Here is an 18,397-nt window from a genome sequence, read left to right as displayed (position 1 = left end):
CGGCGTGCAAATACCAGGATATGTAAAGTCGTAAAAATAACAGACAAGTTTACTTTCAAAACGACAGCCTGTCGCGGTAAGTTTTTATAAAAAAATCTTACAATTTATCAAATTTCGTCGTTTACATTTCGACTTAATATTTCGTTAATAAATAATGATGGAACTCCTTAATTTGCTTATACAATTCAACAATGTGTAATGTCACTTGTAGATAGAATATACTTACCGTGTGTATGAAACGCTGGCAGACGTTATTTTTCAATAATATTACAAGTGTATTTATCATCATAATCTAACATTGTAAAAAGTTTTATTTAAAAAGGTAGTTTATAGTCTTACGCGTACTTTATACGTATCAAACGATGCACAATATTGTAGATGTTTCATATTCCGAAAATTGTACTCACTCCCTCTGCGTGACGTCTGCACGAACGTCGACGCGAATGCGGCTTGAGAATGAAAACGTACAAAGGGCTATTTGCAGTTCAAGGGCATTTTCTTTCTACTTGACTCTTTCCACTCTCTTCGTATTCTTGACTGGAGATCCACATCTGTTGGAAGGTGCCGATCGACGCTAGTATCGAGCCGCCTATCCAAGCGCCGAATCTTCTCTCCGCACAGCCGTTCGCGCTGATCAATTTGAGACGCATGCTGGAGGGTATTCTCATTGATAAATCTCTATTCAGACGCTCCGGGAACCCCTGTGGAATGTAAAGCAGTCTGTCAGTAAGGACAGCGATTTGTAAGCAACAGTATAAGAGACAAATTCGCACCTGAATAAACGAGTTACCACCAGTTACGACAACGCTGCCGTAAAGCGCAGGCCGCACGTCAACGTCGCACATGCCAACACTGGTCGTGACAATGTGTCCCACTCCTAACATGGTATTACCGACCATACCTCCGCGCATTTGTACCATACTGGGATCAAATAACGCTTCCGGTATCCGAAATCTCTCGCTACTAAAATCCTGGAGACATTTTTCTCTATCATTCATTTCCTCTTGATCGGAAAATTTGATGTAAAGAAGAAATGTTGAATAAATACCTGATGATACCCAGTTGGAAATTCATATTGAACAGCGGGAATTGTGGAAACAATTTTCTCGTCGTACGGTGTTTCCGACACTTGTAGAACTGTGGCTTGGAAATCTTGAATCACTTTCTTCACCATGTAATTGTGCCAAGATTTAGTGACTTCGGGTAAAGCCTTCTTTTTTACCCACCGTGGTTTATCGTGATCCTTTACTACCTCTTTGCTGCCCACCATATAAGGAGGTGATAAATCGATATCATTGTCCTACATTTATTCAAAATAAACAAGATAAATATATTTAGGAAAAACAGTTTAATAAATATATATATATATATATTTACATACCTGTAAGAATTGTCTGCATTGCATACTTATGTAATCGCCACCAAGAGGGGATTTAACAATAGCTTGTGTCAATACAAATCCATCTTGTACAGGCACTGCAGATGTATGTGTGGCTCCACTGTCAACAACAATACCAGTTGCTCTACCATTTGCAAATGCAGCCAGAACTGCATTTTTGACAAGGAAATAAGCTGGCACATTGTACTTTTCAAACATCAATTCAGTCAGCTTTTCCCTCTTGCTGCGCACATTCCATGGAGATTCAGAGAACAGTACAGGATGATATTCGGCATCAGATTGAATTATTTTTAAATATGTATAATCTAAGACCTAAACAGATAAATGCGCAATATTAAATTTTTAAGTTTTTATGTGAGAAGTTTATTGCTGAAATCTCAAGAAAAATCGCTCATTCATTTACCTTTTCAAAGTGATCCCAATCATCAATCATGCCATCTTTCATATAACTCGCAATTTCCATATTTTTACGCGGAACATGAAGAATTGTGGTATCGATGTAATATTTGCTTCCACTTTGTGTAATATTGCTATCAGGTTTCTTGTCGTCGATGTCCATAGGTTCAGCCTTAGTGGCTGTGCCATTGGCATCTTCTCCTATTCCCACGACAGCTGGAATTTCTGCTTTCGGAGTGTCCTCTTGGGCATAGCCGACTCTTAGGGAGTGATGACCCAAGTCAAAGACTAATGCCCCTATCTCATCTCCACCATACAGCATACCACCAGACATCTTGAAAAATTATGAAGTTTTTTTTCAAAAATGATATCAAAAGTATTGTAATTATCACTGCAATTGTACACACTACAATCTTGTTGATTTTTAATATGATTAATTGACACATGACACAACAGCACCACGCATATTGACAATATCACATGATACAGTACAACTTTGTCCTACAATTACTTATACAAATACTTACGCTAAATATTGGGTATTTATGTTTGTAAAAGCTTACCGTGAGTTACAAAAATTACTCAGTGAAACGGCAAAATATATATGTCTACTTGACGACTACATGAACGTTTATTCTTGTGACTTTTGCGACATATCACCATAACCTCACTTGTAAGGACGCTTCCAATAGTGCCGGTCACCACCGGTCACCGGTATATATTGGTCTATTCACAGTGTCAGAAACGCCTTTAAGCCTGAATCAGACTACGCACTGAAGATTGAAGATTGAAATTAGATCAATCGAAACAAAAGGGGCTAAAAGTTCTTTGTTCTGATTGGTCAAATTTCAATCTTCAATCTTCAATGTGTAGTCTGATACGAGCATTATATAGCTTACTGATAAAAAAACAAGCGGAATGGCTGTGATTGGTCGTGCTGACTCCGTGCTTTCCGTTCCGCTGTGGATTTCTGCCAATGGGACGTCGCCGACCTCAGTGTACACTTCTTGCACTAGTACAGAAAATTCCGCTACAAAGAACGAACCTTTAGATATCAAAAAGGCGGGAAGTGGCCAGCATGACGTAAAGGAACTGTGTTGTATCACGGAATGATAACGTGAATATATACCTTGCAATAATAACATGAATATAACTAATTTTGCAACAATTTTTAGTCACCATTGATTACAATCGATAAACTTTTAATACGGCATCAATATATAATTAATATTCTACAGTTAGTGATATCTTTGTCATTAATACATATTAGCATTTTATCAACATCTGCTTTTAATTGTTGGTGGATCAGTAAGTACTTTTTTTGAAAATCTCTATAAATATATCAGCAGAAAGGAAAAATAATAAAATGCGATATTGTGTCTCTGACAGGACAGAAGTTCACACGTAAAGAAGAAGTATTTCTATTGCTATCAGAATATGAAAAACATCAAACAATATTTTGCCAACGGCAGACGAAAGACGAAAGACGTCGATGTGGAGGTTACTGCCGATCCAAGCACCGCCGTGGAACAGAAAGAGCAGGAAGAAACCATTGCAACGGGTAAACGTAAACGTGTAAAGATTCGTATATCACGTAACGTTTCTAAGCAAAGGATATGTGATATAATAGAGAACAAGAATGATCTGATCGACAAAACACCTAGTCCATTAAATGTTAAAGTAAATAACGATAAAAGTGTCTCACAGGATGGAACACCAAAATCTTATTCGACTGGCTTGAAGTTGCGTTCCAAAAAGGTATCAGATTTAGAATCTAAATAGAGATATGATTGATATTAATTTCTTGATATTTAAAGTTTTTTTTAATTTTTTAAGGGTTCCAAACTTAATGTGGAAGTAAACACAGAAAATAGCCCATCTGAAAAGATGAAAAATATTTTACAAGATAATATAGAATCAAATGAACAGGTTATTATAGATTTGAATAACTTTTCTACTGACAATATAAAGAATGTTAATGATGAGAGTCTATCAAATATAGAGCTTTGCGATGAAATTGGTTCTCAGCGGGAAGAATCAAATGCCTTTCAAGTTTTAATGAATCGTGGTAAACCAATACAGTACAAAGTATTATCGCAGCAATCTATAGAGGATATTAAATGTAAGCAGAAATTGGATGAAGCCAAAGAATCGAAATCTGAATGCAAAGAGAAGCTAATAGCTTTGGCTGATAAAAAGGGTTATTCTAAAAGAAAAATTGCAGAGATGGAAGAAGGTGAAAAAATAGAAAAGAATATAGAAAATCGTATAAGATTTTTCAAAAATAACGATAAAAGCGACATCGCAAATAAAAAGGATGATATTGGATTGTCGATAAAAAACAAGTCATCTGGAAATTTACTAAGTTATTTTAGGTAATGCATAGTCTTACATTCTTTTAGTATTATCAAGTACTGTATTGTTAATATCATTAATAAAAAAAATTATAAAGTATTTAACAAACATGTAAATTTAAATTTAGTAACTTTAGTATTGCTCAAACAGAGTAATAATTTTTTTTTTTTTTATTAAGCAGCAAATCACACTTAAATGTTACAAATAAGAACGAGAAATGTTCATCTACTTTCATCGTAAAGGCGGATGTACATAGAACTCACAATTCTGATAATGAATCTGCAGTTAAATCTGCAAAAAAATCGATTCCGGACAAGATGTATTTTAACAAAAAATGTTCAAAATCAGAATTGGATCTTTCAACAGTGAATAGTATTCACATTGTAGCATCTGAAAGTTTGTTTTCACCACAAACCATCAGTCAAGATAAGCTAAAACGAGAAAAACCTTGGTCTTTGCGCATAAAATTACGTTCTGAAAGTAATGATTCTTCGAATGGTACGTATTAAAATAGTATATAAAAATCATAATATATGATACATGTACATATGATGTAAAGTATAACTAGAGTCTCCCACTGATACTCATTGGTCGATGGCGATGACTTTTTTTTCACACTTTGATCGCTGATTTCCCAAAAGTGAATAACTTTTTTAGTTTTAATAACAATATAGAATTTACATTCGCAATTTGGCATACAGATACCACTGATGAGGAATTGTTTTCACCAAGAAGCAAATCAAAGTTTCATGTCTCAAATAAGTCTCGAAATTCTACAAATATGGAAGAAAATAGTAGGATTAATATAAAAAATGGACATATTAAGACGAGAGAACAAAACAAAAAGAAAAAAGAATTGATTGGTAAGCAGAAAGAAAGTAATGCTTCAAATGCTACTAAGGATGCTGTTGTGAACGATAACAATAAAGATATTGATTTATGTCCAAAAAAATTGAAGAAAGTTAATAAAAGGAACAAAATTAGTGATAAGAGTGAAGAAGTTACAACAACAACTGACTATTCTGATTGTAAAATCATCAGTGAAAACATCTTGAAAAGGAAACCGAATGAAAAATTGGCACCTCTGTTCGTTAAACGACGTAAAACAGATCCTATTGTCGTAGCAGCTAGACGTTCGTTTCTGCAGTCAGACATAACTGACGTAGAGAGCAAAAGTACAGATCGTAAGACAAACAATAACATACCTATGTTACCGTTTCCGACTATTAGTCACGTGACACAGTTAGAAGATAAGTCAGACTTGATCAAACCGGAAATCAAGCATAAATACAAGATGAAAACTGAGAGGAGATATTTACCTTCGATAGATGTTAATAACTACAAGTGTATCACCAATTATAAGGAATCAAAAGCGAGTGAAACGGTCAATGAGCCTGTGAAGGAAAACGTCAATGCGGCATTGTCTGAAATCGAGAAACTTTGTCCGGATGTGCAAGAATTATGGAAAGCCTTGACGATCAAGGATGATTCGGAGAAGAAATCGCCGCCCCGAATGAAAGGCAGAAGGGCGAAATCACTCGAGCGAAAAAAGAAAGCGGAAAATTTGGAAAATTTGGAAAATTTGGAAAATTTGGAAAATTTGGAAAATAAAGAGGCTCTGTCTCATGATTGCACGTGGACGTGTAAATATAAGCCGAAGAGCGCGCAAGAGATAGTCGGAAATGAAGGAGCCGCGGATAAACTGAAGAGCTGGCTGAGCGGCTGGAGAGTGTCCTTGACAAAGGAGGATGATGGCAGTAGCAGCGACGAGTTCTATTCGTCCGATTGCAGTTCTATGTATAACAATGAAAATAATCAAATAGCTATATTGCTGGGGCCGCACGGCAGCGGAAAGAGTGCGAGTGTATATGCAATAGCGGAGGAGCTCGGTTACAGGTTTGTGATGGAAAAAGTCCATAACGTAAATATATAATCATTAAAATGGTTGAATATTGAAAGCACTATTTACACATTAAGTATAAATAAAAATTGAAAAAACTTGACTATTGAAAATTTTATTTTTATAGCGTGCTGGAGGTGAATGCATCCTCCAGACGGAGCGGAAAAATAATTCTAAAAGAATTGGAGGAAGCCACAAAGTCGCACAGGATTAAAGAAAAGAAGCGTACATCTCTGTTCGAGCGAGTTGTAAACGAGAGTGAGACCCCGAAGGTATCGAAAAACTCTCTGATTCTTCTGGAAGACATTGATCTCATCTTCGAGGAGGACGAAGGCTTTGTTTCCGCTGCGTGTCAATTAGCATCGAACACGAAACGACCGATCGTCATGACGTGTAGAGATATATGCCCTCACCTGAGTAAAATGGCACCGCAACAAAACAAGATTTACTTTCAACGAGTAAATTTTGTGAATGGTAACAGAGCGTCTGCCTTGCTAGAATTAATTTCATTGGCGGAGAAAGGTTACAGGCTTCCACATAATTGTCTAATGGTAAGTGGTCTTTAAATTATACTCTAAAATTTTGATTGCTATTTTTTTAATCAAAGTTATAATCTCGGACTTGAAATAATAAGATTTGATGCAAAAAGAAGTCTGTACATATATTATTGTTAGAAGTCTACATAGTTATTAAGATTTGTACTCAAATTAAAACTTTTTATTTATTAAAAATTTTCCAAGTAAGAGGGCAGTCTGAAAAGTTCGCGGAGCGAAAATGAAAAAATAAGTTATAGTTTTAGAAATTTATTTAGGTTTTATTTTTCAACATAATCTCCTTTAACTTTAATACACTTAGTCCAGCGCTTCTCTAATAAATCTATCCCATCCCTGAAATGACTTTGCGGAAGGTCTGCAAAGTATTCGTCTACGGTTGCAATCATTTCTTCATTGGACGAAAAACGCTTACCAGCGAGGAAGTTTTTTAGATTTGGAAACAGGTGGAAGTCGGAGGGAGCCAAATCTGGCGAATAGGGTGGATGTTCCAACAATTCATATTTTAATTCGTTGATTTTTCCCATCGCCAAAACACTTTTGTGGGCAGGTGCGTTGTTTTGGTGAAAAATGATTTTTTTCTTCTTCAAACCGGGTCTTTTCTCACGAATTGTTTTATCCAGTTGGTCCAAAACTTTTGCATAATACTCTCCGGTTGTTGTTTTACCTTTCTCAAGATAATCAATCATTAAAATCCCTTTTGCATCCCAAAAAACAGACGCCATAATCTTTCCCGCCGTTGGAATCATTTTTGCCTTCTTTGGTGCAGAACAACCGGCTTCTGTCCACTGTATCGATTGCTGTTTTGTCTCTGGTGTGAGATGATGAATTCATGTTTCATCTATAGTTATAAATCTACGCACAAAATCAACTTTGTTTTTCTTAAAACGATCCAAACACTCTTGAGAAATTCGCATTCGATTCCGTTTCTCATCAATTGTTAGCAAATGCGGCACTCATTTTGCACCAAGCTTTTTCATATGCAATTCTTCGTGTAAAATATAACCTATACGTTCTTTTGAGATGCCCATGGCCTCAGCAATCTCACGCACTTTTATTTGCCGGTCATCCAATACCATGTCATGAATTTGTCGAACGATTTTCGGTGTTGTGACACTTTTTGGGCGTCCACTGCGGGGATCGTCTTCGATGCTTGTACGACCACGTCGAAACTCAAGCGCCCACTTGCAAACCATTGTTTTTGAAGGAGCAGATTCTCCTAATACATTTACCATTTCAGTATGAATTTCCATTGTCTTTAAACCTTTCTTAACAAAGAATTCTATTACAGCACGATGTTTCAAATTTTCCATTTTAAAAAACCAATTAAAATTTATAACTCTACTACAGATGTCGCTCCGCGAACTTTTCAGACTGCCCTACAATCGGATCTTTTCATTGTTATATTGAATGCAATTGTTTTGTTATATTTAGAAATTGTTACAAATGGGCGATCTACGGCAGGCGCTGCTGCAATTGCAATATCTGTTGCTGTCTGGTCCACCAATATTATCCGAGCAGTCAACAATTACGAAGCCGCTTTGGCAGGACATGCGAAGCTATCTGTATAAACCTGCCATTAAGTTAAATAGGAAACATAAGACGAAGAAAAGTACAAATACTGAAAAGACTAACACTACTGCGTGTATATTGAATAATTTAGCAGACAAATTGGATGGTTTATCTCTAGTGTCATGTTTAATTGATATTAAGGATTCGGCGTTAAATGTAACGGAGAAGAACACGCAGCCCAATTTGTCTTTAGCCGAAAATGTATCGTTCTATTCCGCTTCGTGTGATCTGAACACAAAAATAGCAAATTTTATAATCGATCAAATATTGTATAAAGACTCTAACGTAAACGAAATCGTGCAAAATCAAACTAATATTATTGTAAGAAAGCAATTGAACGAAGGAGTGGATTTGGCTCTCTCGCACATCACATCCACGTGTTTAGATCGACAAATTATGGCGTTAGATTACCTTCCGGCTGCACGAACGATATGTCGCGCGGAAGAGTCTCGTTCTACCGCTAATTACAAGCGAGGCAGTAGATTTTTCCATTATATGCATAGTTTGAAAGTGCCGACGCTGTTGATGAAACCGAATGTCTTAGCCGCCGCGTGTAGAATGTTGCAAGAAAAAGTAAGTAAAAATGCATCCACGAGCGGAGTCACCAGCGATTGACGTTTAGGAAAAATGTAAATTTTTTACGTACGTCGGATATGCGCGTACTTTTATTAAAACTCGAAGTTGCGATAAAACTTTAATTAGATACTGAATTTCTATTGTACATAGAGTTATTTATATTTACTGATAGCGTAATATTAAATATGTATTGTTGCTGTTATATGAATATATACACGTAGTATCATAAGTATTTTGGAATGACTTCTTTTTGTAATTGAATTTATTATGTCTCTGCTAAATACAGATATATTTGCATTTGTAAAAAGCTAGAAGTACAGAATTATGAATGATTTGTATCGACAAAGGAAACGTATTCGCAATAATTTTTTGCGAATATTGTATTTTTACTGCACATTTATACACATCAAATGCACTGTCAAAATATTTAATATAATAATTGTATAATAATGTACAATTAAATCTTTATGTGATGCAATTTGCGATTCAGTTCTTCGAATTTTAGTATTTTGCGAATGAAAAAGTCTCCGTAGCGATGCGCTACCTTCGTGTCGGCAATGTGAATCATATCGTTATCGATGTAGAAATCCAGCTGAAAAGAAAATTTTCATATTTATTTATTTATCAATTATGTTCATATCATCAATTATGTTCATATCATGCACTTGCCTATATGTCGTTAAGAAACGAAAGAATAAACTAAATTGTAATTATATCTTTGATTTTTGACAAGAAAAAAAACTAATAAATTCCAAATTTGAAGGATCTCAATCTATTTTTTAGAAAAATAAATTAAGGAAATAACGACACATTATCTTCCATTGGATAAAATGATAAAAAGTATATATTGTCGAAGAAATATGCAAAATATTTTTTCTCACGTACGTGACATAATACAAAAACAATTACCTCGGATCCGGATTGAAATTTCCCATCTAATCCCGATGTGCCTTTCGTCCAAACGATATTCTTCATCTTGTGCTTGAAACACAGCAAATGGATCGTCAGTGCACTGACTTCCTTGTCCAAATCCCAGCCTTCGTCGGTTCTAGTATTGCTGCCCATGAACGTGGCCAATTTGCTCAACGGCAACGTCGTGTAAAGCTTCAGATACGAGCGAATAGTCGGCAACATCTTCTGCTGCACTACTTCATCCATGAATACTTGGGTTTGATGCTTGATAGCCTCGCGGACATAATCCTCATTGGGATTGTCCGGGTTCGGCGGTGTCAAGGACAGGAATTTAGGACACGCGAATACGAAGCAATTTTCAAATTCGGTGAGATCCCCGTATTGCATCTTGTACATCTTTTCATGATAATTCTTATCCCGCAGAGCTTGCTGCAGGCCTTCGTCTATGCACTGCGGATGTAAGACTAGACATATGGCGAGCAAATGGTACATCTGCTCTGTCTGCTTATTGATCTGATCATTTTGGTAACTTCGCGTAGCGAAGAGTTGCTTTGTACGCTGGATGTACAGCAGGATGCCGGAAAAAGTTCTAATGGCATCTGCATATCGACGCATCATCATGTACGCGAAGCCCACGTAGTATGCCGTTGATATCTGACAGCCAGGCACATGAGAGTACGCGCTCTTTTTATAGAGCTCCACGTTCTCGAGAACCTTGATGGCTTGATAATAATCGCCCAGCAGAGAATGCAGCCGCAGAAGTCCGACGAGCGAGAAGTAACCGAGCATCTTGTACAAGGAATGTCTGCCAAAGGCGCCAGCCACAGAATCCGGATCACCGCCACTTGCGTACACCTCCAATTGGCTCTTAATTTTTGACTTGTCAACCAGATAGTGTAGGACGTTCAATACGCACAAGACATCCCAAATCTTGTTGTGCGCACTTAGATTTTCAATTTCGTCCGGCGTCTTGTTGGACAGATTGGCACGATACTGAGCAAACGATTGGAACTGATAGACGAATTCATCAATGAGTTCCCATAGCCATTGATCGGGTAATTCCAATTGCACTGGGGTGTCCGGGTGAAGAATATAGTTGAAGAGATCGCAGTAATTGTAAAAAGAGTTGAGACGCTGTTCCAGCGTTGGGCCTTGCATGCGTGCATAGATATGACGGTAATATAACTCTTTATAAAGAGTGAGAAAGACGGGGTCGTTGTCGACGATGTGAGCGATCGTTGAAGCGTCTGGCCATGGCGACTTGTCAAACAGCTGCTCCGAGATCTTCGGAAACGAATTCTCATACAGATTTTGAATCTCGAAGATCATGCCCTCATTGATGCAGTTGCGCAAAAACACCAGGAAGTTGCGCACTAACTCGGGCACCTGCCGATAGCTTGGCCGTTCATACTGATCGTGTGCCTCTGGCGGCCCGTAGTCATCGTAGGCATCGAACTGCGAAAACAGGTTGAAATAAGTCGTACGAATAAAATTATGTCAAAATCACGCTGTGGTTTTTCTCGACGATTGCGTTGGGTAATTGTAAATTTTAAAATAGATTAATACCTCGTTATAATCCTCGTACATCCTGCTAAAAGTAAGGACCTAAAAGAAATATAACCTCTCTTTCGTAACGGATGCGGTATGAACACGAGTCAATTTTGACCACAGACTTGTATCACAGTGCAGCAGCATAACCGTCTGATTTCTTTTTGAAGCCCAAAATGAAGTGCGCATGCGCGAAGTCTGCAAATTAGGGCCTATTCAGACAAACTTGCATAATCGCATAAACATATGCATAAGGAAATTGATTGGTCCATTTTCTTTTGGACCAATCAATCCTTGGTGGTCAATTTTAAATTAAAATTCTAATAGTAATTGCTCTATTCTTATCAAATTTTCATAACATCACAACTTGCTTTCTAAACATTACTTTGTAATAAATACAAATTAATCCAAAAAATTAACTTGTATCATAAGAAAATGATTTTTTATATTTTAATTTTAGGTACATTAAATTTAAAAAAATGATAAATTATTGTAAAATGTCTCATGTTGTCTTTCATATAAATAATTATGATTTTCAAGTTTATCCTTTCAGAAAACCTTATTTTGCGTTCGTAAATCTACATATACTAATTCTTCAAAAACAATAGAAATTTATATTCTTTAAAAAGACTTCTCCATTAAGTACTTGAAAAAAAAAAAAAAAAAAAATTGAGAGATAACAAATTTCAGGATATTTTATATACAAACATATTATAGGATACAATAATGCTATGCGTAATGGTTCGCGCAAATTTCTAATGCGCACTTTCTTTAATTTATTCACCAAAAAACAGGAAAGAAATCCTATGATTCTTCCTTTGTACTGAACAATTGTATAGAACATGTTTTTGATCTCATTTAGTAAGATGAAACAATATACTTGCGTCAAGACTTCGTCTTTTACTCAGGATTGCTACACGCTAACTGATAACATAATCGCTTTTAATGTTTCTCATTTATACGAAATATATCCGTAAAGATTCGATATAATGTTTTTCTATGTATAAATTTTGACACAAGTTAAAAATTAAATAACTAGAATACTATGCATATTAAGTATTGTGGAAATAATATTACATTTTTCTTGGACATAGCTCCAACTTCTTCAGAATCAGACGGGATTGGATATTGAACACTTATTTGAACTTTTTTACGGATTACAATAATTTGTACTATTATAATGTCTATGTAATTTGATCAACCGAATAGAGATCCACAATTTCTCTTTCGTAGTGTTTCACGAATTCGCAACATAAATACAATGATATGAACTATAGAATAGTCTGGCAATTAATTGAGAAATGCGTTAATAAGTCAGAAGATTCGAGAGAATCGGAATAGTCGCGTTTGCAATCAGCTGCTTAGAAAGAATTACATTATATCATCAATATGTTCTTACACTAGACATGCATTTTGCTGCCTTCAACAATCTCATACATGTAACAGAGATGATTCATAATAATTTTTTCTTTTTGCACATCATCCCAATTTACTTTTGTACATTACGACCGTTCGCGATTTTCATCAAAATAAATCACAAACGATATCGATTATTAATAAAATCATTTGGTCACTGTGTGTCAATAAAACATTGAATTCATAGCCAATTCTCTTCTTTCGTATTACACAATTGCAAAGAGTGCTACATTATGAGATTATTGATTAATGATCCCTATCACCATTTTGTACGATAAGGCTACTTCTCCGTAGATTTAAACATACGCAACAGATGTTGATTAAATGGTGTCTTTTGTTGCAGCAATGCGAAAGAACAATTGCACAAATATCACGTTTAAATCATTTATAATCTCAAATGTATTAAATTATTTATAATTCCAAATATATATTCAAACAATAATCTCGAATATATATTAAATAATTTATAATCCCAAATATATTATACATATATTTCTGTTTAGGCGTGTATCTTGATATTTGTGATAAATTGTTGATACAACATAGTAAATGCCTCAAATAAATTTGATACACGAATTATTTGCAAAGTTGTAATAGCAAATGTATCTTTGATGTCTATACGAGAGAATTTGAATCATGTTTATCACGATTCGATCTTTTAATATTTGCTGTTGTAATTCAGTCTTGTAAATAAAAAGTACTTATATACTTAAAAAGCAGTCTACTCTTACAGAGAAATCGTCATGTTTTATGTTATATTTTTTGCATTATTGGGTACAGAAGCGACCCTCGATAATTAAATCATGATTATAATTGGAAAAATTTTAACTTATTTCGATTATTTACTGAAGAATGGAAGCTGCGAACGTTCTTTCGAAACATATATATTTTGGTGAATATTAGGGAAGAGATTTTGCCTTTCTTTTCACATAAAAAAAAAAACATAAAGTTTTGTGCACAATAGAGAACACAAAGCATTTATAATTCTACGAACACTTAAATCTAAAGCAATTGGAATTTGTTTCACATACAATACAAATAATATTGATAAAAAATCTTATAAAGTAATATTTCGACATGATGTTTTGTGGAGTAAAAATGTAAAATAACGGCAGTAAATCGACAGAATATGCGCATCTTTTTTTTTCCATATGCGCAAATTACATGTTTGATCGAGCGAAAAAATATTTTAAAAGTTGATAATAAAATAAACACCAAAGATCGATATACGGAGGATGCTCTCTCAAAAATTTAGAAAGGCAAAGTCTTTTACAAAATGCATAGTTACTTATATAATGCTCATCGATCGACGGTAGCGTTTTCTAGTATTAGTTATAACAACAGGAACCGATACGGGGGCCGGGGGAGTTACAGGAGTAACTGGCGTTATTGGTGTGAGAGGAGTTAGTGGAGTTTCAGCCACTTGGGCTGAAGAGGGGGGCCTGAGCTACCAAATGTAGTTCTCAGTTTGTGGAGCCCGCATCACACCCACGCCACCGCCAAGCCTCCTATAATTCATACAACCGCATAATTTCCATTGATTCTGCTCCGGATCGTAGACCTCGATCGTTTTCAAATACGCAGTACCGTCGAATCCGCCCACCGCGTACAATTGACCGTTCACTACCGCTAAGCCCACCTGAAAATTCATAACAATAAGCATTAGAAGTGTATCGGAACTACAATACGATATTTACAACAGTTTCACACTCGAATTTTATATGCAATCCACAAAGAAGTAGACTTACTCCACTTCTCCTAGATGTCATCGCTACTATCGGGCTCCAGGAATTTGTATGGGGATTGTAACGTTCCGCACTGGAGAGCTCCATACAATCATCACGTCCTCCCACAGCATAAATTAGATTATTAAATACAGCACAGCCTAGATGTTTACGTCTCGTAGACATCGGGGACACTTGGGACCACTTGTTTTGCCTCGGATCATATCTTTCTACCGTGTTGAGGGGTGATTGCCCATCAGACCCGCCGATGGCATATAAATAACCTCCAAGCACAGCAACCGCCACTCCCAATCTTCTGGTGGTCATCGGCGACACTTTAGACCATTTGTTCTCTTTGGGATCATATCTGCAAAGTAACGCGTGTGTCATTAGTTACACAAGCGTACCACTTTGAATATTTACATACCAAATGTTAGCACTGAAAAATTGTCAGTAATACTTGCCTTTCCACATGATTAAGGCATTGCACTCCGTCCTGGCCACCAACTGCGTACAGAAATCCATCCAAAACCGCGACGCCTACACTAGTTCTGCAGGAAGTGGTAGGAGCGACGTCGCAGGACCACTGATTCGTTTGCGGATCGTACCGCTCGATGCTGTTCAAGTAGCTTTGCCCGTCGTGTCCGCCAACCGCGTACAACAGGTCGTTCAACACCGCTACACCCACTCCGCACCTTCGTTTGCTCATCGGTGCAACCATCTTCCAATCGGCAGTATTGGGATCGAATCTTTCGACGCTGGCGATAGCGTCGCCCGAACACCATCCGCCAACCGCGAACAGCACCTCCCCCCGTCTCGTAGGTTTTCTGGGTCTCGTTCTAGGTCCCTGCATCAACGGTCTTTCTTGCGGCAGAAGTAGATAATTTTTCGCTTCGTCCACCAAATCTCTGCAGGCGTCATCGGAGCGAACCAACAGATCGGATCCGACGGTGCCGACTAGAAATTTCGGGCTAAGTAACGGCAGTCGCACGTGCTGTAGCACTTGAGAGAGATGCTGCCGCCTCTCCGAGACGTTGTATTTCACCCAATTCATCACGGCGCTGAAAACTTGCTCCTCCGTACGCACATTTAATTCATCCGACGAAATAATGTCTACTAACTGGCCGACAGGTAACAACAGAAATTCCTCGCTCTCCATTACCTATAAAAGTATAGAAAATGAAAACAATATATTCTTGTATGTTAACTAATATCTTTTTCGATTATTACGCACCTCTTGGAAATTATGTTGGGTGAACTTATCGGCAATACGCAGAAGTTCGCGGCATGAGTGGGTATCCGCAAAAGCTCGGATACCCAAGCAATTTGATGGGTCTAATTGGCGTTTGAGAAATTCACAGCATATATCTTGAATTTCTGCTAATTGAAGAAGGCACGCTGCTGGAAGGAGAGTTTGAACATTTGCTTCTTCGACGATAATGTGAGAAGTGTAACAGAAGTCTATGAGTAATTCCATAGCCATTTCGTCTATATCACGTATCGTTACTTCAGTTTGTCTAGATTCCGCCAACTCCCCAGTAAACATCGCCCTGAAGACAGAAAAATTTCATCGGTTGAAAATTGTACACTCATTCCTTTTTCCGCTGTACAAACTACTTGAGCGAGTAAAAAAATATCAATTGCTCGTGCAAATACCTGAAGTATGGGCTACATGCCGAAAGAATGACACGATGCGCAAATATCTTTCTAGAGCCAACATTGAGAACAACGTCGCAGAGTTCCCGATGACGGCGAAGAACATTGAGCTCGGTTAACGTCGAGCGAGGATGCTTCTCAGAGGTATGACTGAGGCGTGCTGGAGAGGGAGCGCGTTCTACGACTATTTCACCCATCCTCTGCGAGGATGGGGCTCCCACGGCCCCTCTCCCCGAGGCACCCCTGGTCCCCCCGGCTAGCTGGAGGCGCAGCGGGGGTGACGCCCAGCCCCACACCGAATCTATCTGCAACACCATTCACCAACCACCGCAGGTCTCAAATGTGCCTGCAGCAGGTCCCCTAATGTTGTGGTTTCCCTATAGCGACAAGACGATGTGTGTGTGATGTCATATGTAATATATATATTATTCAGTTAATAGTAAGATAATATTTGTTATTTATATACATACAAGGGAAAGATGATGACCATCAGATATAATATAATACTAGAGTGTATCGAGCCGTCGCAGTTGTTGGTGCGAAAATTTTATTGTAATTATATCTACGTTGAAACGTTAAATCGTACATTGTTCTCACTATTCGGAGAAAAGGAGAGAAAAAATATATGTAGACGAATAAGTTTCTATATAAAAAATAATAAAATCCCTTGTACATATTTAAGTCACGCGGGCATAAAGACGCGTCTATCTCTTACAGAATTGTTTATTTCCTAAAACCAGCAAGAGATAAATGTTAAAAGTGTCTGAATAGTTTAGTGGAAAAAACAGTCGCCCGGCAAACGGAAAGACTCGGATGAAAGTCCTGGCTTAGTCACTCGCGCTCTGATATTTTTTCCCTCGTTTTTTCTTCTTTCCTTCAATAATTTCTTATTCGTACATTCTGATTCTCTGAATAGTGAGATCAAAGTACTTAATTTTTATACATTCTATGTATCTCAATCTGAGATCGGTGTACGTAGACTTAATGTAGACGAATAAGTTTCTATATAAAAAATAATAAAATTTTCGCACCAACAATCGCGACGGCTCGATATACTCTCTCTCTAGTATTATATTATATTTATTATATATATTTATCATTATTTTACAGAGTTGTGTAGATTAAAGTAACATAAAACATATTTTTCAATGTTAAACAGAAAAATAAAGATAGAAATGTAACATAATAAAAAAATATAAAATATTGCACAATTTAATTTCTACAAAAGCTGTGAAATCTTATAACAAGTATAAATTATTCACTCATACAAATTATAAAAATCACAATAACAATTATCTACATTAACCACCAAATTTTGTTTAATTACACTAATATGTGTGGCTCTAAGTCACAGAACATTATAAAACTATGGTAGACAGTGTTCATCTTTTAATGCTTCTCGCAGGATTTTTTAAATTTTAATTTAAAATTTAAATATTGATTACAATTCTACAATTTGAAGTTTTCACATATATTGGCTTGGAATAAATAAATTCCATTTCTTAGATAATAATTTGTTGCCCCTGAAAGTTATTTATCATTCAAATAATGTAATGCGTTTATCTTAAAGTTTATCTATATTTACAAAATATTTTACTCCAACTAAAAGAAACATATGGAACTGGATATTTTCTTATATTTATCAAAAATGTAAAGTAAACAACAATATTTTTAATGAAAATATTACAATCGCAATCCAAGTGGATTTTCAATGACTCACAAATAAAGGATTTTGCAACGTTTCGCGACATAAATTCGAAAGTCTTAATACTTTGTCTTGAAAAGCTTTAAAATCACCGATGTACAGGGCAAATTTAAATGCCAGATATTTCACATGCACAGAAATGACATACAAGATCGTATGTACACACTTTCGTTTGCTTTCTCCGGACTACCAGGCGATATCAACAAGAGAGGTATCACGGAATTCGTCTGGTTTCAGTTCACATCAGCGTGAATGCTTGTCGCGGGACATCAGTTGCGTTGTTGCACGATGTTATCGATGTTCCCCGTCCGGAAACTTGCACTGCACACTTATTTTCCGAGAGTTATCACGAAAATGCTCTCATCTTGACGTTTTTCCGTGATGAAGCACAGCGTACCGCCGTAACCCAGCCACTCGTGAACTCAATCTTTAGGGGATTTCAGAATTCAATCGTGCCAATCGTACCAATCGCAATTTAAATTCGAGTTTTAAAATGTCTCGATATATCGAGATTGCAACTCGAACTTGAACCACAGTATAACTATAATAGCGTTTTCGAATAAACGGGGTTTGAACGATCTAGGGTTGATCAATCACTATTTTACTATAAATGCAAGTCTTTCATTGGTAGAGAGGTTGCAATGACGTCATTAACCAATCTTGGGTCGTTCAAATCCTGTATAATCG

General features: G+C 36.6%; 4 protein-coding genes and 1 pseudogene across 5 annotated transcripts; 1 reads left to right on the top strand and 4 right to left on the bottom strand.

Moving 5' to 3' along the window:
• Positions 1-48: 48 nt before the first annotated feature.
• Bap55 (Brahma associated protein 55kD) lies at positions 49-2,547 on the bottom strand. The gene is made up of 6 exons (XM_012375081.2): positions 2,359-2,547; positions 1,803-2,129; positions 1,382-1,711; positions 1,049-1,300; positions 774-971; positions 49-701 (listed from the first exon to the last, which is right to left on the bottom strand). Exons 2-6 carry the CDS (start codon positions 2,127-2,129, stop codon positions 486-488), a joined length of 1,323 nt encoding a protein of 440 aa, XP_012230504.1. The 5' UTR covers positions 2,359-2,547; the 3' UTR covers positions 49-485.
• A 206-nt stretch (positions 2,548-2,753) lies between these two features.
• elg1 (enhanced level of genomic instability 1) lies at positions 2,754-9,272 on the top strand. Of its 2 annotated transcripts, XM_012375132.2 has the most exons (7): positions 2,754-3,103; positions 3,185-3,553; positions 3,632-4,170; positions 4,332-4,648; positions 4,852-6,046; positions 6,178-6,601; positions 8,036-9,272. In XM_012375132.2, the coding sequence occupies exons 2-7, from the start codon at positions 3,233-3,235 to the stop codon at positions 8,786-8,788; spliced, it is 3,549 nt and encodes a 1,182-aa protein (XP_012230555.2). In that variant the 5' UTR covers positions 2,754-3,103; positions 3,185-3,232; the 3' UTR covers positions 8,789-9,272. The 2 variants fall into 2 exon arrangements, with proteins under 2 accessions (XP_012230555.2, XP_012230556.2); XM_012375133.2 differs by lacking the exons at positions 2,754-3,103; positions 3,185-3,553 and having other exon boundaries at positions 3,632-3,724; positions 3,798-4,170.
• Positions 6,838-7,967, bottom strand: LOC137000562 (histone-lysine N-methyltransferase SETMAR-like; annotated as a pseudogene).
• On the bottom strand, positions 8,994-11,387 carry eIF3l (eukaryotic translation initiation factor 3 subunit l). Its single transcript, XM_012375134.2, has 3 exons — positions 11,228-11,387; positions 9,659-11,116; positions 8,994-9,341 (listed from the first exon to the last, which is right to left on the bottom strand). Exons 1-3 carry the CDS (start codon positions 11,246-11,248, stop codon positions 9,207-9,209), a joined length of 1,614 nt encoding a protein of 537 aa, XP_012230557.1. The 5' UTR covers positions 11,249-11,387; the 3' UTR covers positions 8,994-9,206.
• A 558-nt stretch (positions 11,388-11,945) lies between these two features.
• dbo (Kelch-like protein diablo) lies at positions 11,946-18,292 on the bottom strand. The gene is made up of 6 exons (XM_012375143.2): positions 17,877-18,292; positions 16,006-16,382; positions 15,584-15,899; positions 14,814-15,511; positions 14,374-14,716; positions 11,946-14,264 (listed from the first exon to the last, which is right to left on the bottom strand). The coding sequence occupies exons 2-6, from the start codon at positions 16,320-16,322 to the stop codon at positions 14,073-14,075; spliced, it is 1,866 nt and encodes a 621-aa protein (XP_012230566.2). The 5' UTR covers positions 16,323-16,382; positions 17,877-18,292; the 3' UTR covers positions 11,946-14,072.
• Positions 18,293-18,397: the final 105 nt, after the last annotated feature.

Source organism: Linepithema humile, chromosome 6 (assembly GCF_040581485.1).
Source record: "Linepithema humile isolate Giens D197 chromosome 6, Lhum_UNIL_v1.0, whole genome shotgun sequence".
Classification (NCBI taxonomy): Eukaryota; Metazoa; Arthropoda; class Insecta; order Hymenoptera; family Formicidae; genus Linepithema; species Linepithema humile.
This window is presented reverse-complemented; position numbering and strand designations above follow the sequence as displayed.

Coding starts and splice junctions, on each gene's coding strand:
- Bap55 (XM_012375081.2), bottom strand. CDS start 2,129: ATGTCTGGTGGTATGCTGTATGGTGGAGATGAGATAGGGGCATTAGTC. Junction 972..1,048: donor TTCCAACTGGGTATCATCAG/GTATTTATTCAA, acceptor AAATGTCTCCAG/GATTTTAGTAGCGAGAGATT. Junction 702..773: donor GTGGTAACTCGTTTATTCAG/GTGCGAATTTGT, acceptor TACATTCCACAG/GGGTTCCCGGAGCGTCTGAA.
- elg1 (XM_012375132.2), top strand. CDS start 3,233: ATGAAAAACATCAAACAATATTTTGCCAACGGCAGACGAAAGACGAAA. Junction 3,554..3,631: donor TGAAGTTGCGTTCCAAAAAG/GTATCAGATTTA, acceptor TAATTTTTTAAG/GGTTCCAAACTTAATGTGGA. Junction 6,047..6,177: donor GCGGAGGAGCTCGGTTACAG/GTTTGTGATGGA, acceptor TTATTTTTATAG/CGTGCTGGAGGTGAATGCAT.
- eIF3l (XM_012375134.2), bottom strand. CDS start 11,248: ATGTACGAGGATTATAACGAG. Junction 11,117..11,227: donor TGTACGAGGATTATAACGAG/GTATTAATCTAT, acceptor CTGTTTTCGCAG/TTCGATGCCTACGATGACTA. Junction 9,342..9,658: donor AATTTCAATCCGGATCCGAG/GTAATTGTTTTT, acceptor TTTTCTTTTCAG/CTGGATTTCTACATCGATAA.
- dbo (XM_012375143.2), bottom strand. CDS start 16,322: ATGGTGTTGCAGATAGATTCGGTGTGGGGCTGGGCGTCACCCCCGCTG. Junction 15,900..16,005: donor GCATGTAGCCCATACTTCAG/GTATTTGCACGA, acceptor TTCTGTCTTCAG/GGCGATGTTTACTGGGGAGT. Junction 15,512..15,583: donor CCCAACATAATTTCCAAGAG/GTGCGTAATAAT, acceptor ATACTTTTATAG/GTAATGGAGAGCGAGGAATT.